The sequence below is a fragment of the Trichosurus vulpecula genome, chromosome 5, assembly GCF_011100635.1.
Source record: "Trichosurus vulpecula isolate mTriVul1 chromosome 5, mTriVul1.pri, whole genome shotgun sequence".
In the NCBI taxonomy this organism is placed as follows: Eukaryota; Metazoa; Chordata; class Mammalia; order Diprotodontia; family Phalangeridae; genus Trichosurus; species Trichosurus vulpecula.
In genome coordinates this window covers 64,662,872-64,689,738 of record NC_050577.1, presented here as the reverse complement: position 1 = coordinate 64,689,738, position 26,867 = coordinate 64,662,872, and the positions used below count along the sequence as shown (strand labels likewise).

General features: G+C 38.7%; 1 protein-coding gene across 1 annotated transcript in view; it reads left to right on the top strand.

Annotated features, from left to right (window-relative positions):
• Positions 1-26,867, top strand: part of PRTFDC1 (phosphoribosyl transferase domain containing 1) — a 98,694-nt gene that overhangs the window by 7,450 nt on the left and 64,377 nt on the right. The window contains exons 2-3 of the mRNA XM_036760992.1: positions 2,988-3,094; positions 6,142-6,325. Coding sequence (XP_036616887.1) covers positions 2,988-3,094; positions 6,142-6,325 — 291 coding nt within the window. The remainder of the gene's footprint in view (positions 1-2,987; positions 3,095-6,141; positions 6,326-26,867) is intronic.

Genomic DNA, 26,867 nt, shown 5'->3' with positions numbered 1-26,867 from the left:
TTCTGCTATCTACTTCCATTTTAGGGGTGAGTTCATCCCTATGTGAGTCACATTCACAGTTATGATTGCTAACTGTGTATTTCCATCCACCCTATTTTCTTCTGTTTATCCTTCTCTCTCTTTCTCTCTCTCTCTCTCTCTTTTCCCTGTCCCTCTCAAAAGTCTGTTTTGCGTCTTACCACTGCTTCCCTTAATTTGCCCTCTCTTTTATCACCTCCCCCTTTTTCTTAGTGACTTTTCCTAATTCCCTGTTGGGTAAGATGGATTTCTGTAACCAATTGAGTGTGTATACATGGTTTTCCCTCTTTGAACCATGAAAGTAAAATTCAAGCTTTGCCACCTCCCTCCCATTTTCCCCTTCATTGTAAAAACTTCCTTGAGTGCCTCTTTTATGTGAGATAATTTCCCCCAATTCTTCCTCTCCCTTTCCCCTTCTCCAAGTACATCCCTCTTTCTCAGCCTTCCATTTTTCTTTTATAGATCACCCCAATATAATAGACTCATACCCATGTTCTCCATCTTAGTAGTCTCCTTCTAACTGTCCTAATGATGATAATGTTCTTGGGGGTTACGTGTATCATCTTCCCATTTGAGAATGTAAACAGTTTAACCTTGTTAAGTCCCTCATGATTTCTACCTCATGTTTGCCTTTTTATGCCTGTCTTGAGTCTTCTATTTGAATGCCAGAGATTCTGTTCACAAGTTTAAGTGCATTGGTAGTTGGGAGGAGAGGAAAGGAGATTGGTTAAAATAAACATCTTTGTTTCCAAACCTCCACTGTTTGTGTGTGTGTGTGTGTGTGTGTGTGTGTGTGTGTGTGTGTGTGTGCTCGAGTGTGTGCACTCACACATGTGCTGCTTAATAATTCTTTTTAAAATTAGGTGAAAACAAAAAAATCTAAGTAATAAGCTATTTTAATGACTCAGAATGACAATTACAGATTCAGATTCAGATTACTCTTAGTCCTGTGACTTAGTTGTATAAAATGACTCAATTAGCATGTTTATTACTTTTCCAGCCATACTATTTGAAAGAGCATCTCCATCAATGAGATCAAGTCCATCAAAGTAGTTCTAGATTTTGCTTTCTGTGAAAAGGTGAAGTGTATTGCTAGCAATAATGTTCATATCAGTTTTCTAAGCAAAGACAGGGCAAAAAACCCCAAAATCTCTAGCATACTTTCTCTTCAGATGATCCTGAACTCTAAATTAGTATAATCTAAATTAATATGAAAAAATTATTTATTAAGAATATGCAGACGCAGTGGGATGTGCAGAGGTAGCAGAAGTCACTATGCCTTCTCTCATGGAACTTAGGGTCTAATAGAGGAGACATTATCAATATATACAACTACTACCCAATATCAAACAATATGTAGGATACGAGCTCCTTGAAAGTTTTATTTATTTATATCTCCTGTACCTAGCACAGTGTTTAACATGTAGTGCTTAATAAACACTTATTGGATTACACACACATGAACATGCACACGTGTATTGCTGAGCAGCAGCACAGCATGATGGATAGATGGCCAACCATATAGACAGAAAGATCTGGATTTGAGTCCCACATCTGACACACTCTAGTTTTGAAACTAGGGGCAAGTCTTTTAACCTCCCCTGGCCGGCCCTTCACTACCCTCTAAGACTAGAAGTTATAGACAAGTAGCGATCTTTATCAGTGCAGGGAGTTTCCAAACTAAAGAATTCCCCCAGACTGATGTAATCTTAGGTCCAGATCAAAAACAAACACACAAAAAATCCGAATGGTTAAATAGTATTTAGGGTTGGAAAGTTAGTATAGCACAATGACTGGAGAGCCAGCCTTGACCTCAAGAAAACCTGAGTTCAAGGTCAACCTCTGAAATACACTGACCACATGAACTTTGTCAAGTCACAACCTCTCAGTACCCCAGGCAGCTCTCTAAGACCATAAGCTGTGGAATAGTTGTACTTGGGGAAAAGGAGTTGTTTTTTTTTTTTCCCTCGGCAGTAATTCCCTATACCGATGATATCATATATCTGGTGCCCCCTTCCTCCTCACCCCCCACCAATATAGTGCTGTAGAAATTCCAAGTCCCAAGTCAATAAGACCTAGAATAATTGGAGATATGTTCATGGAAGAGCCAAAACTCAAGCTGGGCCTTAGAGATGGATCAGACTTGGATAGGTGAAGTAGAGAAGGGAAGGAAACAGATGCCCACAGGGGATGTGAGGTTTGACTTATTCATGAGACATAAGACGAGTCTGGCTCTAGAATAGCATAATTTGTTCAGGGCCAGGTTCTCTATCAGTGTTCAATAACTTATTACTTAACATGTCGTTCAGTCATGTCTGACTCTTCATGACCCCATGGACCATAACACATCGGACCGGTGTCCATGGGTTTTTCTCAGCAAAGATACTAGAGTGGTTGGCCATTTCCTTCTGTAGGGGATCAACTTTTGTCAAAACTCTCCACTATGACCTGTCTGTCTAGGGTAACCCTGCACAGCATAGCTCATAGTTTCATTAAGCTAAGTCAATCTCTCCGCCAAGATAAGGCAGTGATCCAGGAGGGGATTACTCAACACACTTCCACTAATTGCAGAAATTTTAACAAATTCTTAAAGGACATAAGAAGGATCTTTATTGTCATATCATTTGTAGACAGTCATAGACTGTACTTTTTGGTGGTTGTTTGCTAGGTCTATAGGTACGTTTTTGTTTTTGTTTTTGTTTTTTAGGAAGGAAGGGAGGGAGGGAGGAATAAATGAAGGGATTTTTTTTTGGAGGGGGGAAGGCAGGGCAATTGGGGTTAAATAACTTGCCCAGGGTCACACAGCTAGTAAGTGTGTCACATGTCTGAGGCTGGATTTGAACCCAGGTCCTCCTGACTCCAGGGCCAGTGCTCTAGTCACTGCGCCACCTAGCTGCCCCCATATAGGTACATTTTTAAATATACTATCCAAGTAAAGATAACTTCAACCCAAGTAATTTTATTTTCAGATTTCTGATGGTTGGCCAGGATATCACTTGGATTTATTCACCTACCCACAGCACTATTATGGAGATCTGAACCACGTGCTTATACCTCATGGTGTCATTATGGACAGGTAGGTATATTTTCTTCTTACATGCTTAGTTCAGTTTGACAAGCTAAAAGCGGACCTTAAAGCATGGTGTGAAGGGAAGTGTGATACCATTAAAAAATACTGCATCAGAGGACCTGAGGCCTCATCCTGACCCTTTCTTTTACTAGCTCTGTGATTGAACTGTTTGCCTACCTGGCTACCTACGCCTGAGCAAGGCACTATCTGAGCTGCGATTCCTTTATCTATAAAATAAGGGGGTTGAACGTATAAGGTCCAAGTTTTTGGTGCATTTTTCTGTACCTCAGGACCTCCCATTCCATTCCTTATTTCTTGATGTCACCAAATAGGCAATCAATGTGTTCCCTTTTATATGACATGACAAAAAACTTCATAAGGGTTTCATTGCTATCATTCTCTATTTTTACTCTATAAAAGGCCACTGGCCTCAGAACTAGGAAGACCTAGACTCAAGTTGTGATTCTAACACATACTAATTGTGTGACCCTGGACAAAGCGCATGACCTGTCTGTCAGGGAGGGTGCTAGTTGGGGAGGGGAGTAATAAATTAACTATTTGGTTTAAGCTTAATCTGCATTACTCCTTCTTAAGTCTAGATGATAAAAAACAATAAGTCAAGCCCACCTTTATAACAGTTACTGATTTCTGAGGTCTCAATGCTGGCAGTGAAAAATGAACAACATAGGTGTTTGGAGCTGGCTCCAGCTTGCCCCTCCTCTTGGTGCTCTAGGCAACTCTCTATAACATTAAGTTTCAGAGGAATTGCCCACCTTCTTTGTTAAAGGAAGTTTCCTTACCTGGTCTAGTACATATCTTCTCTCATTCCTCTCACACCAAATAAGCCCACACATGCCAGTCACTGACTTGGGTTTACATTTTACCACTGATAATGAAGGCATTGCTACTGGGATATGTGTAGTATAAAGAATGACAGCATAATGAAATGTCTCATGTAGCATGGTTCAGAATTAATAAAATTGAACAATAGCTAGCAAATTTACTCAAAAAAGGAGGGAGGAAACTCAGATTACTCAAATCTAACAGAGAAAAGAGATCACAACGAACTCAGAGTAAATTTATAAAATTATCATTGGTTACCATACCCTGATTGGTACTAATTAATTCAAGAACTTAAAAGAAATGGGTGAATATCTGTAAAAATACCTTTAAAAACAGACAACAAAGGAAATAGACAACCTAGATAGAGTGTTAGAAGGGGAATCAATTCAAAAGTCTGTGGTGTCTATCAAATTGGGAAAATTAATTTTAAAAGGCTGTGGCATGCTATTGCCTTGTTTCAGGCCTTGGATTCAGAAAAGCTTATGCTAAATTCCTTCCTTTGATACTTCCCTACTCTGTGACAAAAGGCAGGTCACTTCATCTTTCTGAGCCTTGTTTACTCTTCTGAGTAGTTCCTATGAAGAGATGGCCCTTCTCCTTGCCAAGGCAAACTCTTTTTCTATGCAAAGTGATCCCATACCAGCAGTATGGGATTCTCCAGCAGTCAGTCCCATCTGTCATCTCCACTCTCTCATTAATCTTCAATTTCTCACTATATACTGGCTGTTTCTCTACTGCTTAAAAAACATGCCAGTGCTTCCTCCATCCTCAAAAAACCCTCATTTGCTCCATCCATCCCCCTTACCTATCATCCTGTGTCACTCCTTCCTTTAGTGGCTAAACTCTTTGAGAAGGCCATTTATAAGAGCTGCCTGTACTTCTCTCCCTCCCACTCTGCAATCTGGCTTGTAATCTCATCATTCAACTGAAATTAGTTTTTCCAAAGTTACCAATCTCTTAATCACTATCTTAAGCTCGATATGTATAAAACTGAACTCATTATCTTTCCCTCAAAATTCTCTCCCTCTTTCTAACTTTCCTGTTACTGTCGAGGGCACCATGATCCTCCCAGTGTTCTAGGTTCACAAATTAAGTCTTATCTTTGACTTCTATTCTTTCTCGCCCAACTGTATCCCATCCATTGCCAAGTCTTGTCTCCTATACCTTCATTACATCTTTTGTATATGACCCTGTCTCCCCTGACACTTGCACCGCCCTGGTGTGGGCCTTACATACCTTACACTGGGACTATCATAAGAATCTTCTGGTCGTTCTTTCTACCTCAAATCTCTCCCTACTCCAGTCCATCCTTCTCTCAGCTATCAACGTGACCTTTCTTAAGGTACAGATCTGACCATGTCATTCCCTCCCCACCACATTCAATAAACTCTAGTCACTCTGCATAACCCTCAGGATGAAATATAAAATCTTCTATTTAGCTTTTAAAACCCTTCACAACCTGACCCTTACTACCTTTCTGACTTTCTTACACTTTATTCCCCTCCTCTATAATTCAATGACACTGGCTTCCTTACTGCTCTTGGCACACAGGGCAGTCCATTTCCCCACTCTCTCTTTTCAATGGCTCTCCCCAAGTAAAATGCCCTTCCTCCTTGTCTACACTGCCTGTCCTCCTTCAAGATTCACTTACAATCCCCCTTTTGTAAAAAGCTTTTCCTGGTCCCTTTCAATCTCTCTGAGATTTTGTCCAATTCACTGTGTATGAATCTTATTTGTATATAGTTGTTCGAGAATTGTCTCTTCCTTTATACTATGAGCAGGGGCTGGTTTTTGCCTTTGTATCCCCAGTACTTAGCATAGCGTCAGAGGCTGTTGACTTGATTCATCTGTAAAGTAATACTGCTGATGTGCCTAATACTGCTGAAGTGCCTACATTGAAGGGTTTGGACTGAAATGAGTTAATGCACATAAAGCTAAAGATTTAAAAGCAATATGTACCTGTTAGTTGTTGCTGCTGCCCATTTTCCCCTCTCCAAAAACAAACAAAAGTAACATTTGTGAATCATTACCCTTTAATTTTAGAAATCACATAATTCTACTAGCTTGGAGCTCCTTCGTGCAATTAAATACTTTTCCCCCAAAAGTGCAATCTAATGTTGGATGTTATGCTTTGTGCAGTTGTAGCTGGAACAATGTGACCTAAATAAATTTACAGTGATTTATTTTTTGTCCTTTTATTTCCTTTCCAGGACTGAGAAGTTGGCAAAGGATATCATGAATGACATTGGATACTGTGACATCATGGTTCTGTGTGTGCTTAAAGGGGGCTATAAGTTCTGCGCTGACCTTGTGGAGAATCTAAAGAATATCAGTCGAAATTCAGATACATTTGTCTCTATGAAGGTTGACTTCATCAGATTAAAGAGTTACCAGGTGAGTGAGTAGATTTTCCATTTCAATTATATAGCTGGGAGCCAAATAAAAGTGTGCAGAGAAATTAAATTTCTGAAAATAAAAATTCTAAAAAAAAAGAGGTGGTTTGGTAGGTGGGGCTATTTTAGGGAAAAATTGTTTTACTTAATTTTGTAAAAATTATTATAGTATAACACAATTACTTTTATTTTCCCTTAAAATTATTTTTGTTGTATTAATATAAAAATATTCAATTTAACTACAAGTTCCATATGATAACTTTTTAGGGCGTTACCTTGACATATCAGGTCGGGGAGGATTGGGCCCTGTCCCCTGATAGTCACTCTTGGCCTCAGTAGAATATCTTTTCTTTGGCCTCCAGGCATGACCAGAAACTGAAGACAGGGAGCCATTTGTGGATGCCCTGTCACCTAATATGACTAAACAGGCACAGAAACAAAGGCTTCCCCAAACTAATAGAGATTCTAAAAAGAGAAGAGGGCTTTCCCTTCCAAAGACAGTACCCTTAGGACCTTAGCCCTTTTTTACCTCTCTCTTGTACCTTCCCACCTACCTTGCCATGATGTGTTCTATGTATCTATCTAGTCAACTGTTTAGAATGCTATGCTGGTACTGTGTGAGAAAATATCTCTTTCTCTCTCTCTCACATGTATATTTATATATATATACACATAGACATATGTATATATATACATACATACATATATGAGAATTTCTCTCTTCCATATATACATATATAGACACAGAAAGAGAATATGTGTATTTATATGTGAATAGTTTGGTTGTTTATGAAAGCAGTTTTATTACTTAAATTAACTTGTTACACAGCCTACTGTAATATTACCAGATTCAACTGTGAAGCATTTTTCTCTCACACCCAATTCCTCCCCAGGGTATGATCCATGAAGGGCTACAATGAAGTTTAGTTTGGGAAGTAGAGTTGTATGTGGTGGGGTGTACAAAGAGAAGGGAGTACATCTAGAAAATTCCATTTCAAATAAAGGGCACAACTAGAGTAGTAACTAGCAAGAAGTGAATGGAGCTTTGCCCCAGAGTGCCAACCTCATTTGGGAGGTGAATTTCTTACCAATAGGATGCCAACACCCAGGTAGACATGATTTCTTCCCATAGCCGATGATAGTCCTATAATTCATCTTGTCATTTGGGGCCACTGCTCCACCCAGGATCCTATTGCTGTGGTGCCCCTCTCAATGGACTATCTGTCTAACCCCTGTGTGAAGGAGGAACCAATTGTGCTTTGTGCCATGCTATCTTCCTGTCCCAGATGAAAATATTTCTAGTCTCAGCTCTGATTCGAATCATAAAGGAAAATCAGGAAGTTGGCAGATGAGTTAGGAATGACTGTGGAAGTCTAAACCAGGAATCTCTCCAGAAAGTCCAAGAGAGGCATGTGAGAAATAAGACATAAGTTCAAGCTATAATAGTTTGAGATTGGACAACTAGCAGAGTGTTAAGATAGGCAAAGTTTTAATTCTTTTATCTTCACTATATTGTTCTGTGGGTCTCTATGTTTAATGGCCAGCTTTTTGTGGCCAGACCTACTCTTCATTTTTTTCCAAAGTCCCTTCACCTGGAGATCTCCTAATACCACTGTCATCATTTTGCTCCATAGCAGACAAGTTCACTTGCCCTTAAACACATGGGCCATTTCACATGAAACGGTTTCAGTTCCAAGTTGAAGGGCACACTCTTTTAGAATCAATCTTTGAGTTTTTCAGTCCTTTCTTGCTGCCTCCTTAGCTTCAGAACAAAATTATACCATCTCAAATTACCTGAGATTTAATTAACATGGTGAATAAATCTGAACTTGGAGTAAGGAAGACAGCATTTAAATCCTGCCTTTGATACTTTACTAGCTGTTTGACTTTAGACAAGTTACTTAAGCCCTCACAGTTTGTTTCCTCAACTATAAAATGGAGTTGCAGAGTTGTGTGAGGCTCAAATGAGAACATATTATAGCACCTGGCAAAGTGTAAAGCACTATACAAATGTTAGTTGTGATTTTTATTATTATAAAGCTAGGATTGATTGATATCTGCTCAATTACACCAACCCACTCCATTTAAAGTGCTAAGATGAATGATCAATTTCACAATCATAGGTCAGAGACTAAATATGAAATGTCTTTGAAAGTCATTTGATGAAGTGAAATGATGCCACACTAGAAGTCTGAGCTAATTGACTGGGGATTTCATTGCATTCTCTGGGTCCTTTATAAAAACATTGAATTAACTAGGATTGGAGAATTCCAGAAATTAGAATAAGAATGGCTTTTCATTATGCCCCCTGAATAAGGAATGAATTGGGGCATGGAAGGAGGAGAGGCTTTCACAAGGTTTCCCTCCTTTCCTTTAGCTAGAGGAGGACCTGGTAAGGTTTGAAAGGTCTGGGAAAATTTTAGACTTCCCAACGTCTCATTGGCATCCCAGCATTCTCTCCTCCCCTCTCTAGGACAGCATCAACTGTTGTCTGTGTCTGCATTAGCAGCCAAGGATAGATTGGATGCAGATTTTCCTTGCTTAAGGAAGTTTCTTGAGCACCCCACGAAAAGGACTTCCAGCAACACAACATGTGCTCTTTAGCCTTGAGCCCCCTTTCCTTTGGGCCGTGTATGAATTTGTAGGAGAGTGTGTCAGACTTTGGGGGTGATATTTTATTCTAATTATTCCACTACCTCAGTAAATACTCCTTTCTGCAAGCTACTTTAAGGCTGGTTATCTATAATGATTCTCAACTAATAATTTTAGGATGAAACATACTTGTGGGAGATCAAGCTCATGGTATTGGTGGATGATACCCAACTCCTCAGGAGTGCCTTTAAGAACTTTGAATGGGAGATATAGCCTTGCTCTGGTACTCAACTTATCTGGGAGTTTGGGAGTTGGGATAAGGATCTTCAGAACATGTATGGACCACATTATCATCGTCATCACCATCATCATCATCATCATCACCATTACTGCTACTAGCTGAACATAATTTAGTGGTTGTCTAAATAACCACTTTCACCATACCCCGGTTCAGAAGAAACACTTGCATTTCTAAAGCTCAGCAGGGGCATCCTCAAACTTCTGACCCATAGTTATTCACTGTCCCAAGGCTCGTAAGTAAGAATGACTAATTTTGGCATTCTTCTTCTTGCTAGCAAACAAGAAAAGGAAAGTAACTAGGTGAGACAGATCAACTCCTGAGACAGTGCCTATGAGAAACTCCAAAACAACTCCTGTAAAAGCACAGCTGTTCACTCAAGGCATGCTTGACCTCTAATTAAATATCCTTAGAAGTGGGTGGAAGAAGCTGGTCCAGACTAGGATGTGATGAGCAAAGACTTGCGGGGAAGTCATGGATACTACTCTAAAGAAAGAGAGTCTCTGTGTCAGATCAGGCTCTCACCTCTCCCCTCCAGGGCACAGGCTAATTAAAGAAAGTATACTAAATAAACACAACCAAATAAGGGTAACTAAACCAGCTCATTTCCCTAGGGTGTTTGGGGCTTCTGCGTGCCTCTCAAACAGAGTCATTGGGAACAGCCTTTTTAAAAATGGCATGCCTGGAGCCATGAACAGTTCCAGAAGTCTGTTACCCAGGAGGCTGGAGTGAAGCAAGGGCTGTTGTCCAAGTATCACATGGTCCCAGTAAGAAAATTCTACAATTTCTCCCTAGAAGTTTAAAAATAAGTATATAATTTTAAAAGCCAACCCTCTGAAGTGCTCTTACAATTCCTCATCATGTTGTAGCCCTGGCTATTTGAAGGCTACCCCAGTGGAGCACAATCTGTGTCAGGTCCTGCCCCACTAGAAAAGCTTTGAACACAAGCCAGGATTGGATTGGGTATCTGGAGGAGGACCAGGCTAGCTAAGTTCAGAGGAGCTCATCACCAGAAGGTGGCCAGCAGGTAAGGAATCTTCAGAATCACAAACTTTAAAACTAGAAGGGACCTTAGAGCTGCTTCCAGATGGGGAAAAAAGAGGTTCGTAGAAATTAACTGCCTTGACCGAAGTCATATGGAGAGTCAGGATTTGAATATAGGTTTCCTACTGAGACTGGCAGGTGCTTTCCTTCCTTCTTTCCTACCTTCCTTCCTTCCCTCCTTCCTCTTTCTTTCTCTCTCCCCACTTTCTTTCAGAAGAGATATTTACTGTGAAGATATTGCAAGAACAAAAGTTACAAATATTTCCCCCCAACACCTGGGAGCACCCTCTCCCTTATACTACCTCAGTCCCTGGCCAGAGTGGGCTCAGACTTAATACAACTCCTATATAGCATTCACTCTACCAACTTCACTTCCATGTGCTGAATGGTGGATGGATGAATGGATGAATCTCAGCTACTGCTGTTCTGAGTCCTTCAGGGCATACCTCAGGTGTGACTGGCTATAAAACCCAGCATGGACTTCAGCACCTGAACTTCTGGTACCACATTTTCCTGGCCTTTTGGAGATCATAAGGTCATAAACATCTTTAGTCTCCTTCACTTAAAACAGGAAAGAATAGATAAAAAGAGGCAAAGAATGGAGGTCTGTATTCCCAGCACAATTTGTCAGCCTCAGATGGGGGGAGGCCCCATGTCATTTCCCTCAACATCATTGTCTCTCTCTCTCAGGAATAGCAGCTTGGCAGTAAAGGGGTCCACTGATCTTTCTACCATACCACATTTCTTCTATTTTCCCCCCACAACAATTCATAAATATTGTTTATTTAGGAATAGAAGGGTTGTGTTTTTGGATTTTTTGACACAACTGTAGGTTCAAGAAGAAGTAAAAGAATGTGGTCCTGAAGGTAAAAAGAGATAAAAAAAGAGATTAAAATTCATTTACCCTTTAAGGAACAAATGATGTCTTTGGACTATATTACTTCTAATATCCCTTTAGCTTTAAATTTATGATCTTATGATTGGTTTAGCTACAGTTCAGTTAGTTTAATTGAGTTAAGCTCAATTATATTTGTTACAGCTCTAATATCCTTCAAAGTATAGGTCACATGACACCTCCTACAGGAGTCCTTTCCAGTGCTTTCCCAGACTTCCTCTCTTCTAAATTACTTTTCATTTCCTCTGTATGTATTTCGTATATTTTTACATGTGTATATGCTGTTTTATCCCAGTAGTATATAAACTTCTTGAGGGCAAAGGCTATTTCATTTTTGTATTTGTCACTCCATTACTTATCAGAGTGTCAGGGACATAGGAGATGCTCAATAAATGCTTGTTGAATTAAAACAATTTTAAAATTCTAATTTTTTGAAAATCAATTATCTGTGAAACATAGGAATCCACTGTTGCTCATAATGTTCAATAATACTGAACATTCTATTCTTTTATTCTATAATAGAGAGTTTAAATCAGTTTTTATTTTTAAGGTACCTTCATGAATCTATGGTCTTCTTGTTGCTTTTACATCCTCCAACAATACAAATCACACATGACTCATCCATGGCTGTCCATCCTGTAAGACTCTTGTCCATGTCTTTCTGAAAATCTGCCACAGGGAGCCCACCCAATAGACTGAACTTCCCTTTACATCTCTTGAGACTACATGGATACCAATGGAGCATATAGACCATCCATTGTTATTCCTCACTCTCATTGTATGGCCACATTTTCCCCCTACTCATACATTTCTCTGAAAACATCTTTTACATTGCTTCACTATTGCTTTCTTCAACTGTTTTTCAGCCTGTTCATACTAGTCCATTGTTCTTTGGGTAATCTTTAAAACTCAATTCTTTAGAGATTGGGTTTGTTTTATGACTAGTAACCATTAGTATCACCAGAAAAAAAAAATAGTGTTAAAAAACATGTGCCTTTGTTTCAGGGGGAAGCTTGGGGCTGTTAAAAGAACTGTCCCAATTCTCCCAGAGGAAATTTAGCTCACTGTCTTCCAATTCTGAGGCCAGGTCATTTTTCATTTTCAACATCTATTTAAGATATATGTACTCATGGGCCAGTTAGTTATAAGGGCCATCTTTCCAACTGTAAAACATAGCTTGAAAATTATTCTTTATTCACTTGGTTCTTCTTCTGTGGTTATTAAGCTAAACTCTTAGGTGATTACAGTTCTAATATGGGAAATGCTTCAGCATTCTGGTGCTTGATGCACCAAGTAGGATGTTATCTGCAAACAGGAGCCTCTGAAGGACTTCATTGTCTATAGAGAATCCCTTTTCCTGTATTCCCTCTTCCATATTGGATATCCTCTGTGATGGTAGCAAACAGCTTTATTTTATTTCTGGCCAAATAACTAAACGATTTTGAGCAGTTATTTCTGTTATTCCATCTTTCAGTGAATCTTGTTTGATTTGACCTATACGTTGGAGACAATTTGTTGGAGTAAAACCTTTAAGGTGGCAATCGCTCTACCAAATCAAATGTCTTTTTAAAAATAATCAACAATACTAAGCTCTATGGGAATCAGTCAACAAGCATTTATTAAGCACCTACTATGTGTTAGGCACTGTGGCTGCAAAGAATAAAATAATTTCAACTCTCAAAGAGCTTACAGATTCTAATGGAGGCAATGCTGTGTGTGTATACACATGTACACATAATGTATATATATGCACATATAAAATATATATATATATAAATATAGTCTCCTGATATATAGAGAGAATGATCACAAAGTAGTTTGGTGGAGGAGAGTACTGGGCTGGGCATCAGAAAAGATTTCATGTAGAAGGTGGTACTTAAGCTGCATTTTGAAGGAAAAGAAGTATTCCATAGGGCAGAAATGAGGAAGGAGCACATTACGGACATGGGGCAATCAATGCAAATGCACAGTGTTGTGAGATGCAGTGTCATATGTGAAGAACAGAAAGGGAAGACCTGTTTGGCTGTATTGTAGTGTGAGGTAGGGCAGTGATGTCCAGCAGGGCCAGACATTGTGAAGGGTTTTAAAAGCCAAACAGAGCTAAACAAGAGTTTATGTTTTATTTTAGAAGCAATAGGGAATTTCTGGAGTTGATTGAAAGGGGAGTAACATGATCAGATCTGTGTTTAAGGAAAACTTTGGCCACAGGTTGTCTTGTCATATGGACTTAAGGCCAGAAGACACATTGCAAAACTAAAGACTCGAGTAAGGGAATAAAAAGTGAAGGCAGTTAATATAGATAGCTTTGTCTAAGAATTTGACTGAGAAAAGAAGGAGAGGATGATAATTTGAGAAGACGGACTCTAATAAAGGTTTTTTTTTTAAAGATTGAATAGAATTGGAGTAGTTTGAATGTAGTAGGGAAGGAACTAAAAGCTTGGGAGACCTTGGAGATTTGGGAAGGAGAGAAGGGATGATTGAAGATACAAGCTTCCAGAAAAAAACAGGAAGAGACAAGATGAAGCACACAGGAAAAGACTACCTCTTTGTCAAAGACTGGGGGAAATGAGGAGAGGGAGACTTGAACAGAGAAGATAAAAAGGTTTGGGGAGGGGGATGAGGCAAGAAATGAGTTAGGATGGAATAGAATAAAAAGACTGCCTGGCTTTGGAGCCCCTTGATGGCCTAATTGAAGGCAGATCATTTGAATTTATAATTTGCCCATGGTTATGAAATTTCACTTCAATTCAGCAGCCTCTGAATAGAAATGGAAGAAGAGACTGGTGAAAGTAATCTAGGGATAAGTATGGCAAGAAATGAATAATGATAGGACAAGGAGGTGAGAGATTTGAGAGCAGAGGAAAGTATTAAGTTGAAATAGCTAACTACAAGATTAAGATTGGAAAGGGAGAAAAGTAGAGTCAGAGCAGGGCTAGTGACCTGAGGAAGTAAAGAGAGGCCAAGGGTTGAAGATCTCTGATTAGAGCAAAGAATGGGTTTATGAAGGATGATGCATAGGAAGAGATGGAATGGTAGGAGATCACTGTGAGATAAAAGAATGTCAGAAACACTTGTGGGCAGTAAGGAGATTCAATGGGTGACCATTCCTATGTGTGGCTGAGGTGAAGTGAAGGAGTAGGTCCTGGGAATTAAAGGAGACTGAGGAATTGCTGTTCAGTTGTTCCAGTTGTGACCCCATTTTTTTCATTTTGGGGGCAAAGATACTAGAGTGGTTTGCCATTTCCTTCTCTAGCTCATTTTACAGATGAGGAACTGAGGCAAACAGGATTAAGTGACTTGCCCAGCTAGTGTCTGCGACCAGGTAAAGGTGAGTCTTCCTGAATCCAAGTCCAGTGCTTATCCACTGCTCCGCCTAGCTGCCCTGAGGAATTAAGAGACAAGGGAATTTGAGGGAGCATCGACATGGATGCTGACATTCCCTAGCATAAAGACAAAAGGTGGGGGAAAGAGGCAGACTAAGCCAGCTATGGAACCTCTATATTTTTTATTTAGATGTATATATGAATAGATGTATTCCACTGTAAATTAGTGTTTTCTGAAGCTGGTTTGTTCCCATCTCATTCCTTCATCAGTAGTTCCCACAATTCATGGGTAAATTACTCCTAAAATTTTTTTATAGAGCTAAGGAAATAGACAGATAGGATGACAGTTATTGATATTATCTGAATTTTGGAGTAATAATGAAGTTTAAGTTTTTTTCCCCGTGCTTTTAATTATCTGCCCCTTATTCAGATACCTTGAGATCCCTAAATAACCTAAAATTTTGTCATGTCAAGCATGGAACTCCTCTCTATGATTGTCCTAGAGTAGCTGCTCTTCCCAACTTTGTTCTCTTCCAAGCCTTTTTGACTTCCTCAGGGAGCAGGTTTATGACTGTAATGTTAGATGGGGGAGCGTGGCTCTTTTTGTGACTCTACTGAAAAGAGTTTGTTATTTAAAAAAAAAGAAAGAAAGAAAAATAAACCCTTTTCAGATGTTTCCAATTTTTGTCCATTATCCTTCCTCTTTCATCCCTAAGTGCCCTTGGATTAATTTTGCTTAATCTCTGACCAAGCTCTATAATTTATGGATGGATTGTGGTAACTATAATGTACAGTTCTTAAGTAGGTATTATTTGGTAGTGGCTAGAGGATTCAACTCAATGAGTGAATCTTGCTTTCAAGTTTATTGAGGTATCTGCTTCTGGGATCAATTCTTTTAAGTACCCAAATGGTACATATTGAGGGCACCTAATCTACTTAACTACAGCGTGGTTGTCCTCTGACTCTTTTTACTTTGCATATAGAATCTCTTAAGAATTTAAATACTTAAGTCTCTTCCTCTAGTCTAGGCAAAGATTGAGATGAGAATTCCCCTGCAAATGGAGAGTATATTTCGTGTGGAATTGCAAGATTGGGTTGCATTTGATTCAGTAGTGTGAAAGAAATGCCTTAATGGCTCTCTTCTAACTACATCTCATCTGTTGAAATTATAGAATATTTCTCAAAAGCTTTTGTAACAGATAATCCTATTTGGCCCTCTGATGAGACATAAAACACAGAAACATATAGTTGCTGAAGGAGTTCATGGCTATCATGGGGGAGATCCAGCAATCCAGAGATCCAAGTGGAAAGATTCCATAGAGACGGTGAAGTCCTCCAGATGTCCTTGTTTCAGATGATACACTGATTATATGAAGCCCCAGAAGATGGTAAAGTCTCCTAAATGAAGTTTTGACCTAACCAGCCACATAAGACAGTCCTAGTGAATGAAGAATGCTTTTTGTCCAGATTATGAGATGCAATTGAATGAACAACCTACAAAACTCATCCATTAGTACATATCTCTTAGATAGATATCCTCCTAAATAGGAGGATGATGAGCTACATGGCCATTGGGAAATGGCATGATTTGTTTAATGACCTCAAGCTTCTCCCTAAAACAAAGGCCCATCTTTATCATCACTATTCTTCTGGTATTGTTGTATGGTTCACACACAGAATACTATCATCTCCAAAGAATCAAAGTTGAGGATAAATATGCTGTAATGCATTATAAAGAAGGAATTACACAGAAGTGATATAAGGATGTCACCAATGAAGTGTATGATAAGAAAGGATTATGGGCTGGTCATATCCTGAGAGTGACAGGAAAATGATGGACAACTCCCTCCTCTCAAAAGAATGCAAAGAAAGCTCCTGGCTTGTTGCGAGAACCCCCTATAGTGAACTTATAGACATATATGAATGACAATTGCATAGAATTGGCAAGTATAGATGAGTTGCAATCTACGTCATTGGAATGAAGGCATACCTTGATGGGATCATTAGATCCATTGTAGTTTTTTTTTTATTCTTATTAGTTGCATAAAAGGAAGTCAAAGGGGAAGAGAAATTGCTTCCTTATCCTTCTTTAAACAAGAACTTTATGCTGTAGCTTCATTATTTTGCTAAAAGCGAATTTCCTATGATCAGAAAATTCACACATATACAAACACATAAACATACAAGTTCCAAAGCCAATTATCTGCTATTTGAATTATCCACTATTTCATATCATTCAAATTTATATTTTCCTACAAGAATATGATTAACATAAAATTAACATATATATCACATACACACAATATTCAAAGGTCATCACTCTGTAGATTGATAGTAAATCATTCTTTTCTTTTCTTCAGGGGTAACCAAGGTAGGAATTAATGGAAGAAATGGAAGGGAGAATCAGGCCCATTGGGTTTGGTGCAGATCTAACAATGAGCGTCTTAAACTTTTATGTTCCTTTTGGACCCTAGCATCTTAAATATATTCATAGTATACATATGTCTTCTAAAATATTGTATGTATATATTGACCAGTTTCTAAAGTGCAGTTATCTATATTCTTTTATTAGGATTGGTGGCAGAGAATAATATATAAAAAATAAGAAATTATGGAAACATAAGCAGAGAGAATATAATTGCAATAATTAGCACTTGCCTACATATTATGTTTTATATCATCATGAAATGATCTAGGATCTTTGTTTTGAAAGTAGAATGGCAGTTCTAAGTGATTTCCAGCTGGAACTGTGGCTGATATATCATTTGGTCAGGAAGGGAATTTTTTTAAAAAAGGAAGCCACATCACTTCTTCCCGCAGTTATCTTTGAGGAGTTCACTCACTCAAGTTGTACCAGCTACTACCACCGCTGGCAGATGTCTCTTTTTCTTGGTTGTTGTTAGAGGATTGGCAATACTTTTTAAAAGAACATTAGCTACTTATTTTTATGGCATGGCTTGTACAATTTATATGAATAAAATATGAAATGCCTTCCAAGAAACTGGCCAGCAAATATTGACACTTCTTTTCTTCTATAAATCAAATGAAATTGGGGTTTCCTTCTTGGCCTTCTGCCCTTACACCATGCAAACTTTCCTCTAGACCTGGACAAATATAGCATCCTTCACTCCACTAGAAATAATGCTACAGTGCTACTGGGAAGCAACATTTGGCAGAATTGCCAAAGACTGCTGGACTCTAATCCCCTTACCAACTGTTTAGAGAATCTGACCTTGGTACAAAAGAGAAACTAACAGGCTTTGCTTTGTGACCCCATGGGCTGGAACACCTTAATAAGTGTTTGAAAAGGAAGAGAGAAATATTTTTCTAGAATCTATAGGATTTAGAAGTGGAAGAATATGGAGGGAACAGTAAAGCAAAGATTGTTGGGAGGTGGCAAGCTTGGAAATGAATTTCTGGCCTTTTAAAAATAAATTTTATTAATTTTATAATACCACCTATCCTCATTCCCAGACAGCTATTAGAACAAAAAATTTTAAAAAGTGTGTGTGTGGGGGGGGTGTGGGTGTGGGTGTGGGTGTAGGGGGAGAAATCAGCAAAACTAACCACTATATCAAAAAAAAATTTAATCTGATTTAGTATGCCTTGCTACATACCAATAGCTTTTCACTTCTGCAAAGAAAATGGAGAGATGTCTTCTAATCTCTGTTCTTTGGGGTCAAAGAGTCAGGATAATTGCTCAGCATTCCGTTTCAGTTGTTTTGCTATTCTGCCCATTTTTACAGTCATCATCGAATGTTGTTTTTCTGGTTCTGCTTATGTAACTTTGCATCCATTCAAGTAAATCTTTCTGTTTCTTCATATTCTTCATATCTATCATTTCTTAAAGAACAGAAATATTCCAATGTATTCACATACCACAATTTGTTGCATAATTACTCAGTTCATAGCCATCTATTTGTTTTCCACCTTTTTCTGCTACAAAAAAGGCTACTTTAAATAATTGATGCATATGGGACCTTTCTTCTTATCATTGACCTACTGTAGCATGTGCCTAGCAGTGGAGTCTCTGGGTCAAAGAGTATGGACACTTTAGTCACTTTCTGCATAGTTCCATATTCCTTTCCCGAATAGTTGAACTAATTCACAGCTCCACCAACAGTGCATTAGTGTGCCCATCTTTCCATCACCCCGATGCGTTGTCTGGTTCTGTCTTGTCATTTCTGCCAGTTGCTGATTGTGAGGTGTAATCTGCAAACTGCAGAATTGCTTTGATGTGCATTTATCTTATTAATTGTGATTTGGAGCATTCTTTCATACTCTTGTTAATAGTTTGCAATTCTTCTTTTGAGAACTGTTTATTCATATGTCAATTAGTTTTTCGAGCCCAGTCTCTAGATGGGGATGTCTAATTTGCCAAATTTTTAAAGCTGAAATGTTGACCCAGTTCTTGGAATTAACTCACTTTTCATGCAAACGAGCCTAAGGATAAAATTCAGTTAAGGTCACATGACTCTTTTCCATGAGGTTAGTCTAAGATAATGTATGGGGAAAGTAAAATTAGAGAGGTGACTTTTAAAAAATATCTAACAGACCATATTTGCCCATAAGCATTTGCCCATATAGTTTGAAAGGAGGCTGTATTTCTGTATTAATTAACTGTTCCTGCATATTGGCAGAGCTGAGAGAGATTTTGAATGCCAAAAAAATACCAAAGCACGACCTTGGCAGGAAAGAAATACTTGCCATGCAGGAGATGTGAGCCCAGCAGAGAAGTTGGCAGCCTTATTAAAGAGGCTAGTCAGAGCTAAGTATAGGCAATGTACTTACTCTCAAGGGAGATGAGAGAAATTATTGGCCCATATGGTGACCTTAAATGACCTTTGTGCAATTTCCCTTTAAAATCTCATTGCCTTAATCATAGAGAAAGGATAATTCTAGCAATTGTCTGCTCTTGTATATCCGTGGTTTGTTTTTTTTTGGAATGGAGATAAATTGAATCCCCACAATATCCCCAGGCTTTATTTTAACCAATAATTCTAGTTATTCCCTTGTGAAATCTTGTATTGCATTTAACAAGTAGCAAAGTTTAATGATGGGATTTTCACTACTTTTTCAAGCCCAAAAGATTTGCTACCTCCTTAGCTCTTAATCATTTTCAGGGGGCTAAGTGAAGTCTGGCTACAACTGGTAGGCCTAAAGCAGGGGGAAAATGGTAAGGAAGAAGAGAGTGGGGGAGTAGAAGGTGCAGTAGATAGAGGGCTGGACCTGGAGTCAGGAAGACCCAAATTTAAATCTGGTCTCAGACACTTATTAGTTACATGACCCTGGAAGGAAATTAGATGGTATTTGTAAAGCATTTTGGAAATGTTTTATAAAAACCCTACCAAGTACTAGGTCTTATTATCATTAATATACATAGAGAAGCTATACACACAGATAGATGAATATGATAACAAATAGTGGTGACATAATAATTTTTATAGGTCAGATTGGAGATGCTTTACATACATACTGTATATCATTTTTTCTTTTCTTTCTAATATGGTATTATCATTTAATCTCTGATCTGATAATCTGAAGGTCTGAATATGCATGAACAGTTAATTTGGAAATGTCTTTTACCTCAGTAACCATCTGGCTCTTGTTTTTTAATTTTTAATTTCATTTTTTTGTGATATTATTTGGAGCTCTTCATATCCAGTGCCTCCAAAGTCTTTTCTTGAAGAAAACATTCATGATATATAGGTTTAAAGGTTCTGCTATACAGACCACCAAAGCTTTAACTCCTTCAATTTCTTGACATGGGATCAAATTTTATAACTTTTTTTTAACCATCCACCTGTATCTTCATCTTTGCTTTTAATTGATTGTTATTGATTTAATGTGGAGAATCTCATGGAATTCTTAATAGGATTTCTTTCCTTCCTCATCCTCCGAAGAAGGTACCACATGAACTACAATTATATTGTTGTTGTTCAGTGGTTTCAGTTGTATCCAACTCTTCATGACCTCATTTGGGGTTTTCTTGGCAAAAACTCTGAAGTGGTTTGCCATTTCCTTCTCCAGTTCATTTTATAGATGGAGAAACTGAGGCAAACAGGGTTAAGTGACTTGCCTGGGGTCACACAGCTAGTAAGTGTCTGAGGCCAGATTTGAATTCAGGAACATGAACCTTCCTGCCTCCTGGCCCTGAACTCTATCCGCTGTGTCACATAGCTGCTCTGTAGTTATCTTAGCAGAGCTTTTTGCTCAGGCTTGTCAGGAGCCTCACACTGAAATCACCAAGTATCTCATCACATGGTATTTCTTGTTGCCTTTGAATACGATAGAACTAACTCCATTGACTCCTTTATTTAAATTTGGGAATCATCCTACTACTTAACTGCAACTTCCTTGTATCTTCTGATTTCATTACTAGGGAGGATATCAATATCTATGTTATTCATTTCATCTGGTGGCATTTTAAATTGTTGGTCACTGAATCAACAAGGATCTGACCTTTAGAGTAGGAATAGGTAAGTTAATGTTAATAGACATTCTAAAACTGCTCTATCATTAGTACCCTCTGTCCCCTTTCCTACTCCTCTACCACCATCACTGCAGAAGTAAAGAGACCTTAAAGAACTGAGGACCATTTTGTATTTCTTTTGGTTTCATGAGTTTCTATTCATGGCCAAAGAATTGTCATCACCAAATGACTGGCCTGCTAGTGTTGCATCTCTCTATAATAAGCTAGGGAACATCTCTGCTGAATTCCTGTGTTCACTCAAACAAAAGGTGCTGACATTCTTTGTTTTTCCTTTGACCTTTGGTTTTGAAATATATTTACAACTAGCACTGTGGATGGATTAGGATGCTTGGCACATAGTACATCTTTAGAGTAGGGAAAAGGGAAATGTCCTAGATTTGTTCTAAGCTTGTTTATTTTGAGATTTATAGTTCCATCCAAGTCAGGGCAAAAAGTTGTCCAAAGCAACTGTGAAGTCAAAAGCCGAGTTTTCTAAGCTTTGTTTCAGTTAATCTCAGTATCGCTAATTTTGCAGTACTGAAAAATCTTGCAGTTTTGTGACATCGGCCATAATAAGATCCAGAAAAGAAATTATATTGAAGTAATGTTTTTTCCCAGTTATATATCCTAAAATGTTTTAATTTTGTGTACACTATAACATGTTTTATTCAGATTTTTTTTGTCTTTCAAGTTTACAGATTTCCACATCTTATGTAAATATCATTGATGAGTACACATCATTTGCTTTGTGGAAAACAAATATTGAAAAGAGATTAAAAAGTATAAAACCCCAGGCCTTGATGCTAATGCGAGACTGATTTCTAAATTACAGAAACAGCCATGTTGAAAAGCATTGCTGGGTTCTATCTAACATCAGTGTAGCAGATGCCTCAGGGTATCACTTATCTTTAATACTCATGCTCTCCCCTTGAAACTGTGGAGTCCTCTATGTACATAGTCCATATTTTATTAATTACACTTAAATAATTTCTGATTTTCTGTGTTATCTTAGTTAAAAGTCTTCAGGCAGCAGACCTTCCCCTCATTTTGTGATGGTTTGTACTTTGTTATTATTCTTGATTTATCTCATATTTACATGTCTATTAAAATGTATATAGATCTAGATCTGGAAAGGACCTCAGCAGCCATCTTGTCCATCCCCTTCACTTTACAGATAAAGAAACTAAGACCCAGAAATGTTTATTGACATGTCCAAAGGCATACAAAGTGGTACTAATAATAATAGCTAGGATTTAAATAGCACATCTTATAATGTGTGTCAGGATCCTAGGAGGCAGATTACTATTTTTTAATTTTTTAAAAATTTATTTTATTTTTACTTGATGAGGCAGGCAGTGGTTAAGTGACTTACCCACGGTCACATAGCTAGTAAGTGTCTGAGGCCAGATTTGAACTCAGGTCTTCCTGACCCAGGCTCAGTACTGTCTCTATTCACAGAGTTTATCTCTGCCCTCCCAGTGAGTATCAGAGGTATAATTTGAACCCAGGTCCTCTGACTCCAGAGCCAGTATGTTTTCCACTACTTAGCTCCTTGAGGACAAGACTTCTATTTATTTGCATTTTTGGAGCCCTAGCACCTTGCACAGTGCAGGCACTTGGTAAGTGTTTATGGAATTGTTCATTTTGTTGTTGATAAAAATATGATATGTTCCTCCAGAAACAGGATAGGAATTTTGTAACTAAAGAAACCCTCATTATTAGGATAAATCCAAATCTTACAACTAATTTTTGACCCTAGAGTTTCGCTAGAAGAAAAGAGTGCTGAAATACACAAAGTGTCTATAGATCAGCAACTATTCAGATATGGAACAAGAATGTAAATAACAACTGACATTTCCATAGTGATTTAAGGTTTACATGGTGTTTTCTATTCATAATTTCATTTAATCCTGTCCATCAATAAACTTTTATTAAGTGCCTACTGTGTGCTGAGTCACTATGTGCTAAGCACAACGGAAAACAAGGCGAAAGACAGTCAAAGAACTCATAGAACAAATAGCCTGTGAAACTATAGGTATTCTCTTTTTCCCAGATAAGAAGAATAAGATGCATAGAGGTTAAGGGGCATTTCATGGTCACCCAGCTATTAACATCAGAGGCTGGATCTGAACGCATTTCTCTGCCAACTCCCTGACATTCATTGCTCCATACCAAACTTCTTTCTAAAGTAAGAGTAGCCTGCAGAATGCAAAAAGGCTTAAAATATCAATTGTCCTACTCCTGACATGGTTGTTATCATCAAAAGCAATTTTAAATTCCATCTAAATATGCCGTTGTGCATAATAAGCCAAACTCCTGATATCCACCCTCAAGGTACCAAAAATAAGTAAATAAAATAAAACAAACCACCTGGCATGCACATGTCTAAGAGACGCAGACACAGTCAACAGTCTAAACATGGAACACAACATAAGAAGAAACATTGCAGACTTCCCCTGGTGGGAAGTCACTGTTGGTCCATAAGGAGGCTGAAATAGAAAGATAAAGAAGTCAGACAAAATTAAGCATCAGTTAAGGGGTGGGGAGCAGCAGGTTGGTACAGTGGATAGAGCACTGGGCTTGGAATTAGGAATACTCTTCTTCCTGAGTTCAAATTCGACCTCAAACACTTACTAGCTGTGTGGCCCTGGGCAAGTAATTTAACCCTGTTTGCCTCAGTTTCCTCACCTGTAAAATGAACTAGAGAAAAGGAAATCTAGTATCTTTGCTAAGAAAACCCCAAATGGGCAGGGGAGAGCCAAGATGGTGGTTGGAAAGCAGGGACTTGCTTAAGCTCTTCCCCAAATCCCTCTAAACACCTGTAAAAAATGGGCTCTGAACAAATTCTAGAGTTGCAGAACCCACAAAATAGCAGAGGGAAGCAGGTCTCTAGCCCAGGACAGCCTGGATGGTCACCAGGAAGGGTTTATCACACAGTGTTGAGAGCAGAGCACAGCCCAGCGTGGTCCGTGCTAGGACCAATCAGACCAGATGTGCTGCGGAGCAGGTGGTAGGGCCCTGAATCATTGAGCTGTGGCAGTTCCCAGACTTCTCAACCCACAAACACCAAAGACCACAGGGCAGGTTAGTGGGAAAACTGCTGGATCTGGTTAGAGAGCAGTCCGGCCACAGCCTTGGGGGTGGTGGAGGTGGCAGGACAATGGCAGCCACAGCATCAAGAAGCTTCTGTGGCTGCTTCCAGACCTCCAGCAGAGGCTGCTTCCAGAGTCCCCAGCTCACACGGTGGGAGGAATAAAGCAGCAGACCAGAGCAGGAGTGCAAGGAGCACTTTGTGGGTGCAGAGGCAGGTTCTCTTGCTGTGCCCTGCTTGGATCTGGGTTGAGGTCCTGGTGGGCAGTTCTTAGGGGAGGAGGAGCACTGCTATGGCAGAGCTTGAGGTGACAGTGGAGGAGAAGTAGCTCTGAAAATAGCAGCACAGTCCCTAAAGCTTGGGACAAAGTACTCTCTGCTCTACAAGCAGTCATACCCTGACAAAAAGCTCAAGGGTCAAGTAGTTGGCTGGGAACATGAACAGGCAGTGAAAATGGACTCAGACTCAAACTCAAACTCTGGATTCCTTTTTAGTGACAAAGATCTAAACATACAACCAGAAGAAGTCAACAAAGTCAAAGAGCCTACATCAAAAGCCTCCAAAAAGATATGAATTGGGCTCAGGCCATGGAAGAGCTCAAAAAGGATTTGGAAAAGCAAGTTAGAGAAGTAGAGGAAAAATTGGGAAGAGAAATGAGAGTAATGAAAGAAGACCATGAAAAACAAGTCAATGATTTGCTAAATGAGGCCCAAAAATACTGAAGAAAATGACACCTTAAAGAATAGACTAACTCAAATGGCAAAAGAGCTTGGAAAAGCCAATGAGGAGAATGCCTTGAAAGGGAGAATTAGCCAAATGGAAAAGGAGGTCCAAAAGACCACTGAAGAAAATACCACCTTAAAAAAGAGATTGGAACAAGTGGAAGCTAGTGACTTTATGAGAAACCAAGATATTATAAAACAGGATCAAAGGAATGAAAAAGTGGAAGACAATGTGAAGTATCTCATTGGAAAAACCGCTGACCTGGAGAATAGATCCAGGAGAGATAATTTAAAAATTACTGGACTACCTGAAAGCCATGATCAAAAAAAGAGCCTAGACATCATCTTTCAAGAAATTATCGAGGAAAACTGCCCTGATATTCTAGAACCAGAGGGTAGAATAGAAATTGAAAGAATCCACCGATTGCCTCTTGAAAAAGATTCCAAAAAGAAAACTCCTAGGAATATTGTTGCCAAATTCCAGGGTTCCCAGGTCAAGGAGAAGATACTGCAGCCAGAAAGAAACAATTTGAGTATTGTGGAAACACAATCAGGATAACATAAGATCTAGCAGTTTCTACATTAAAGGATCAAAGGGCTTGGAATATGATATTCCAGAGGTCAATGGAACTGGGATTAAAACCAAGAATCACCTACCCAGCAAAACTGAATATAATCCTCCAAGGCAAAATATGGATTTTCAATAAAATAGAGGACTTTCAAGCTTTCTCAATGAAAAGACCAGAACTGAATAGAAAATTTGACTTCCAAATACAAGAATCAAGAGATGCATGAAAAGTTAAACAAGAAATAGAATTCATAAGGGACTTACTAAAGTTGAACTGTTTTGTTTACATTCCTACATGGAAAGATGATGTGTGTAATTCATGAAACCTTTCTCAGTATTAGGGTAGTTGAAGGGAATATACATATATATAGAGGGTACAGGGTGAGTTGAATATGAAGGGATGATATCTAAAAAAATAAGGGGTGAGAGAGCAATATATTGAGAGAGGGAGAAAGGGAAAGATAGAACAGGGTAAATTATCACACATAAAAGTGCCAAGAAAAAGCAGTTCTGTTGGAAGGGAAAAGGGGGCAGGTGAGGGGGAATGAGTGAATCATACTCTCATTGGATTTGACTTGAGGAGCGAATAACATACACAGTCAGTTGGGTATCTTGCCACACAGGAAAATAGGGGGACAAAAAAGGGGAGATGATAGAAGGGAGGGCAGATAGGGGAAGGAGGTAATCAAACCCAAACACTTTTGAAAAGGGACAGGGTCAAGGGAGAAAATTGAATAAAGGAGGACAGGAGAGAATGGAGGGAAAAATAGCTAGTCTGTCACAATATTATTGTGGAAGTGTTTTGTATAATAATACATGTGTGGCCTATGTTGAATTGCTTGACTTCTTAGGGAGGGTCGGTTGGAACGGAAGAGGGGAGAGAATTTGGAACTCAAAGTTTTAAAAGCAGATGCTCAAAAAAAGAGTTATTTTTGCATGCAACTGGGAAATAATATATATAGGGAATGGGGCATAGAAATCTCTACTGCCCTACAAGAAAGTAAGGAGAAAAGGGATGGGGTGGGGAGAGTGGGGTGACAGAAGGGAGGGCTGGCTGGGGAATGGGGCAATCAGAATATATGCCATCTTGGAGGGGGGGAGGATAGAAATTTGGAGAAAATTTGTAACTCAAATCTCATGGAAATTAATGTTGAAAACTAAAATATTAAATAATAAAATATGAAACCAGAAAAAAATAATTTAAAAACCCCAAATAAGGTCATGAACAATCAGACACAACTGAAACAATTGAACAACAACAAAGGGTGGGGGAGTGTAGCATATTGGGACGAGGGAAATCTAGTGAAAAAGAAATGCCCCTAGCCTAGATGAGAAATGACAAATGGCTAAGCTAAATCAATGACTATAGTGACAGAGTGGGGCAGTCAGATTAAGTAGATGAAGCAAGAGAAAACCTATTAGCTTTCTATGATTTTATGAAGTAAAGGATAGAAGTTGAAAATTACTCTAGGTTATTTACATAAGAAATATATGATATACTTACCTTGTTGGGCTGCAGTACTAGGTAGCTCCTGTCA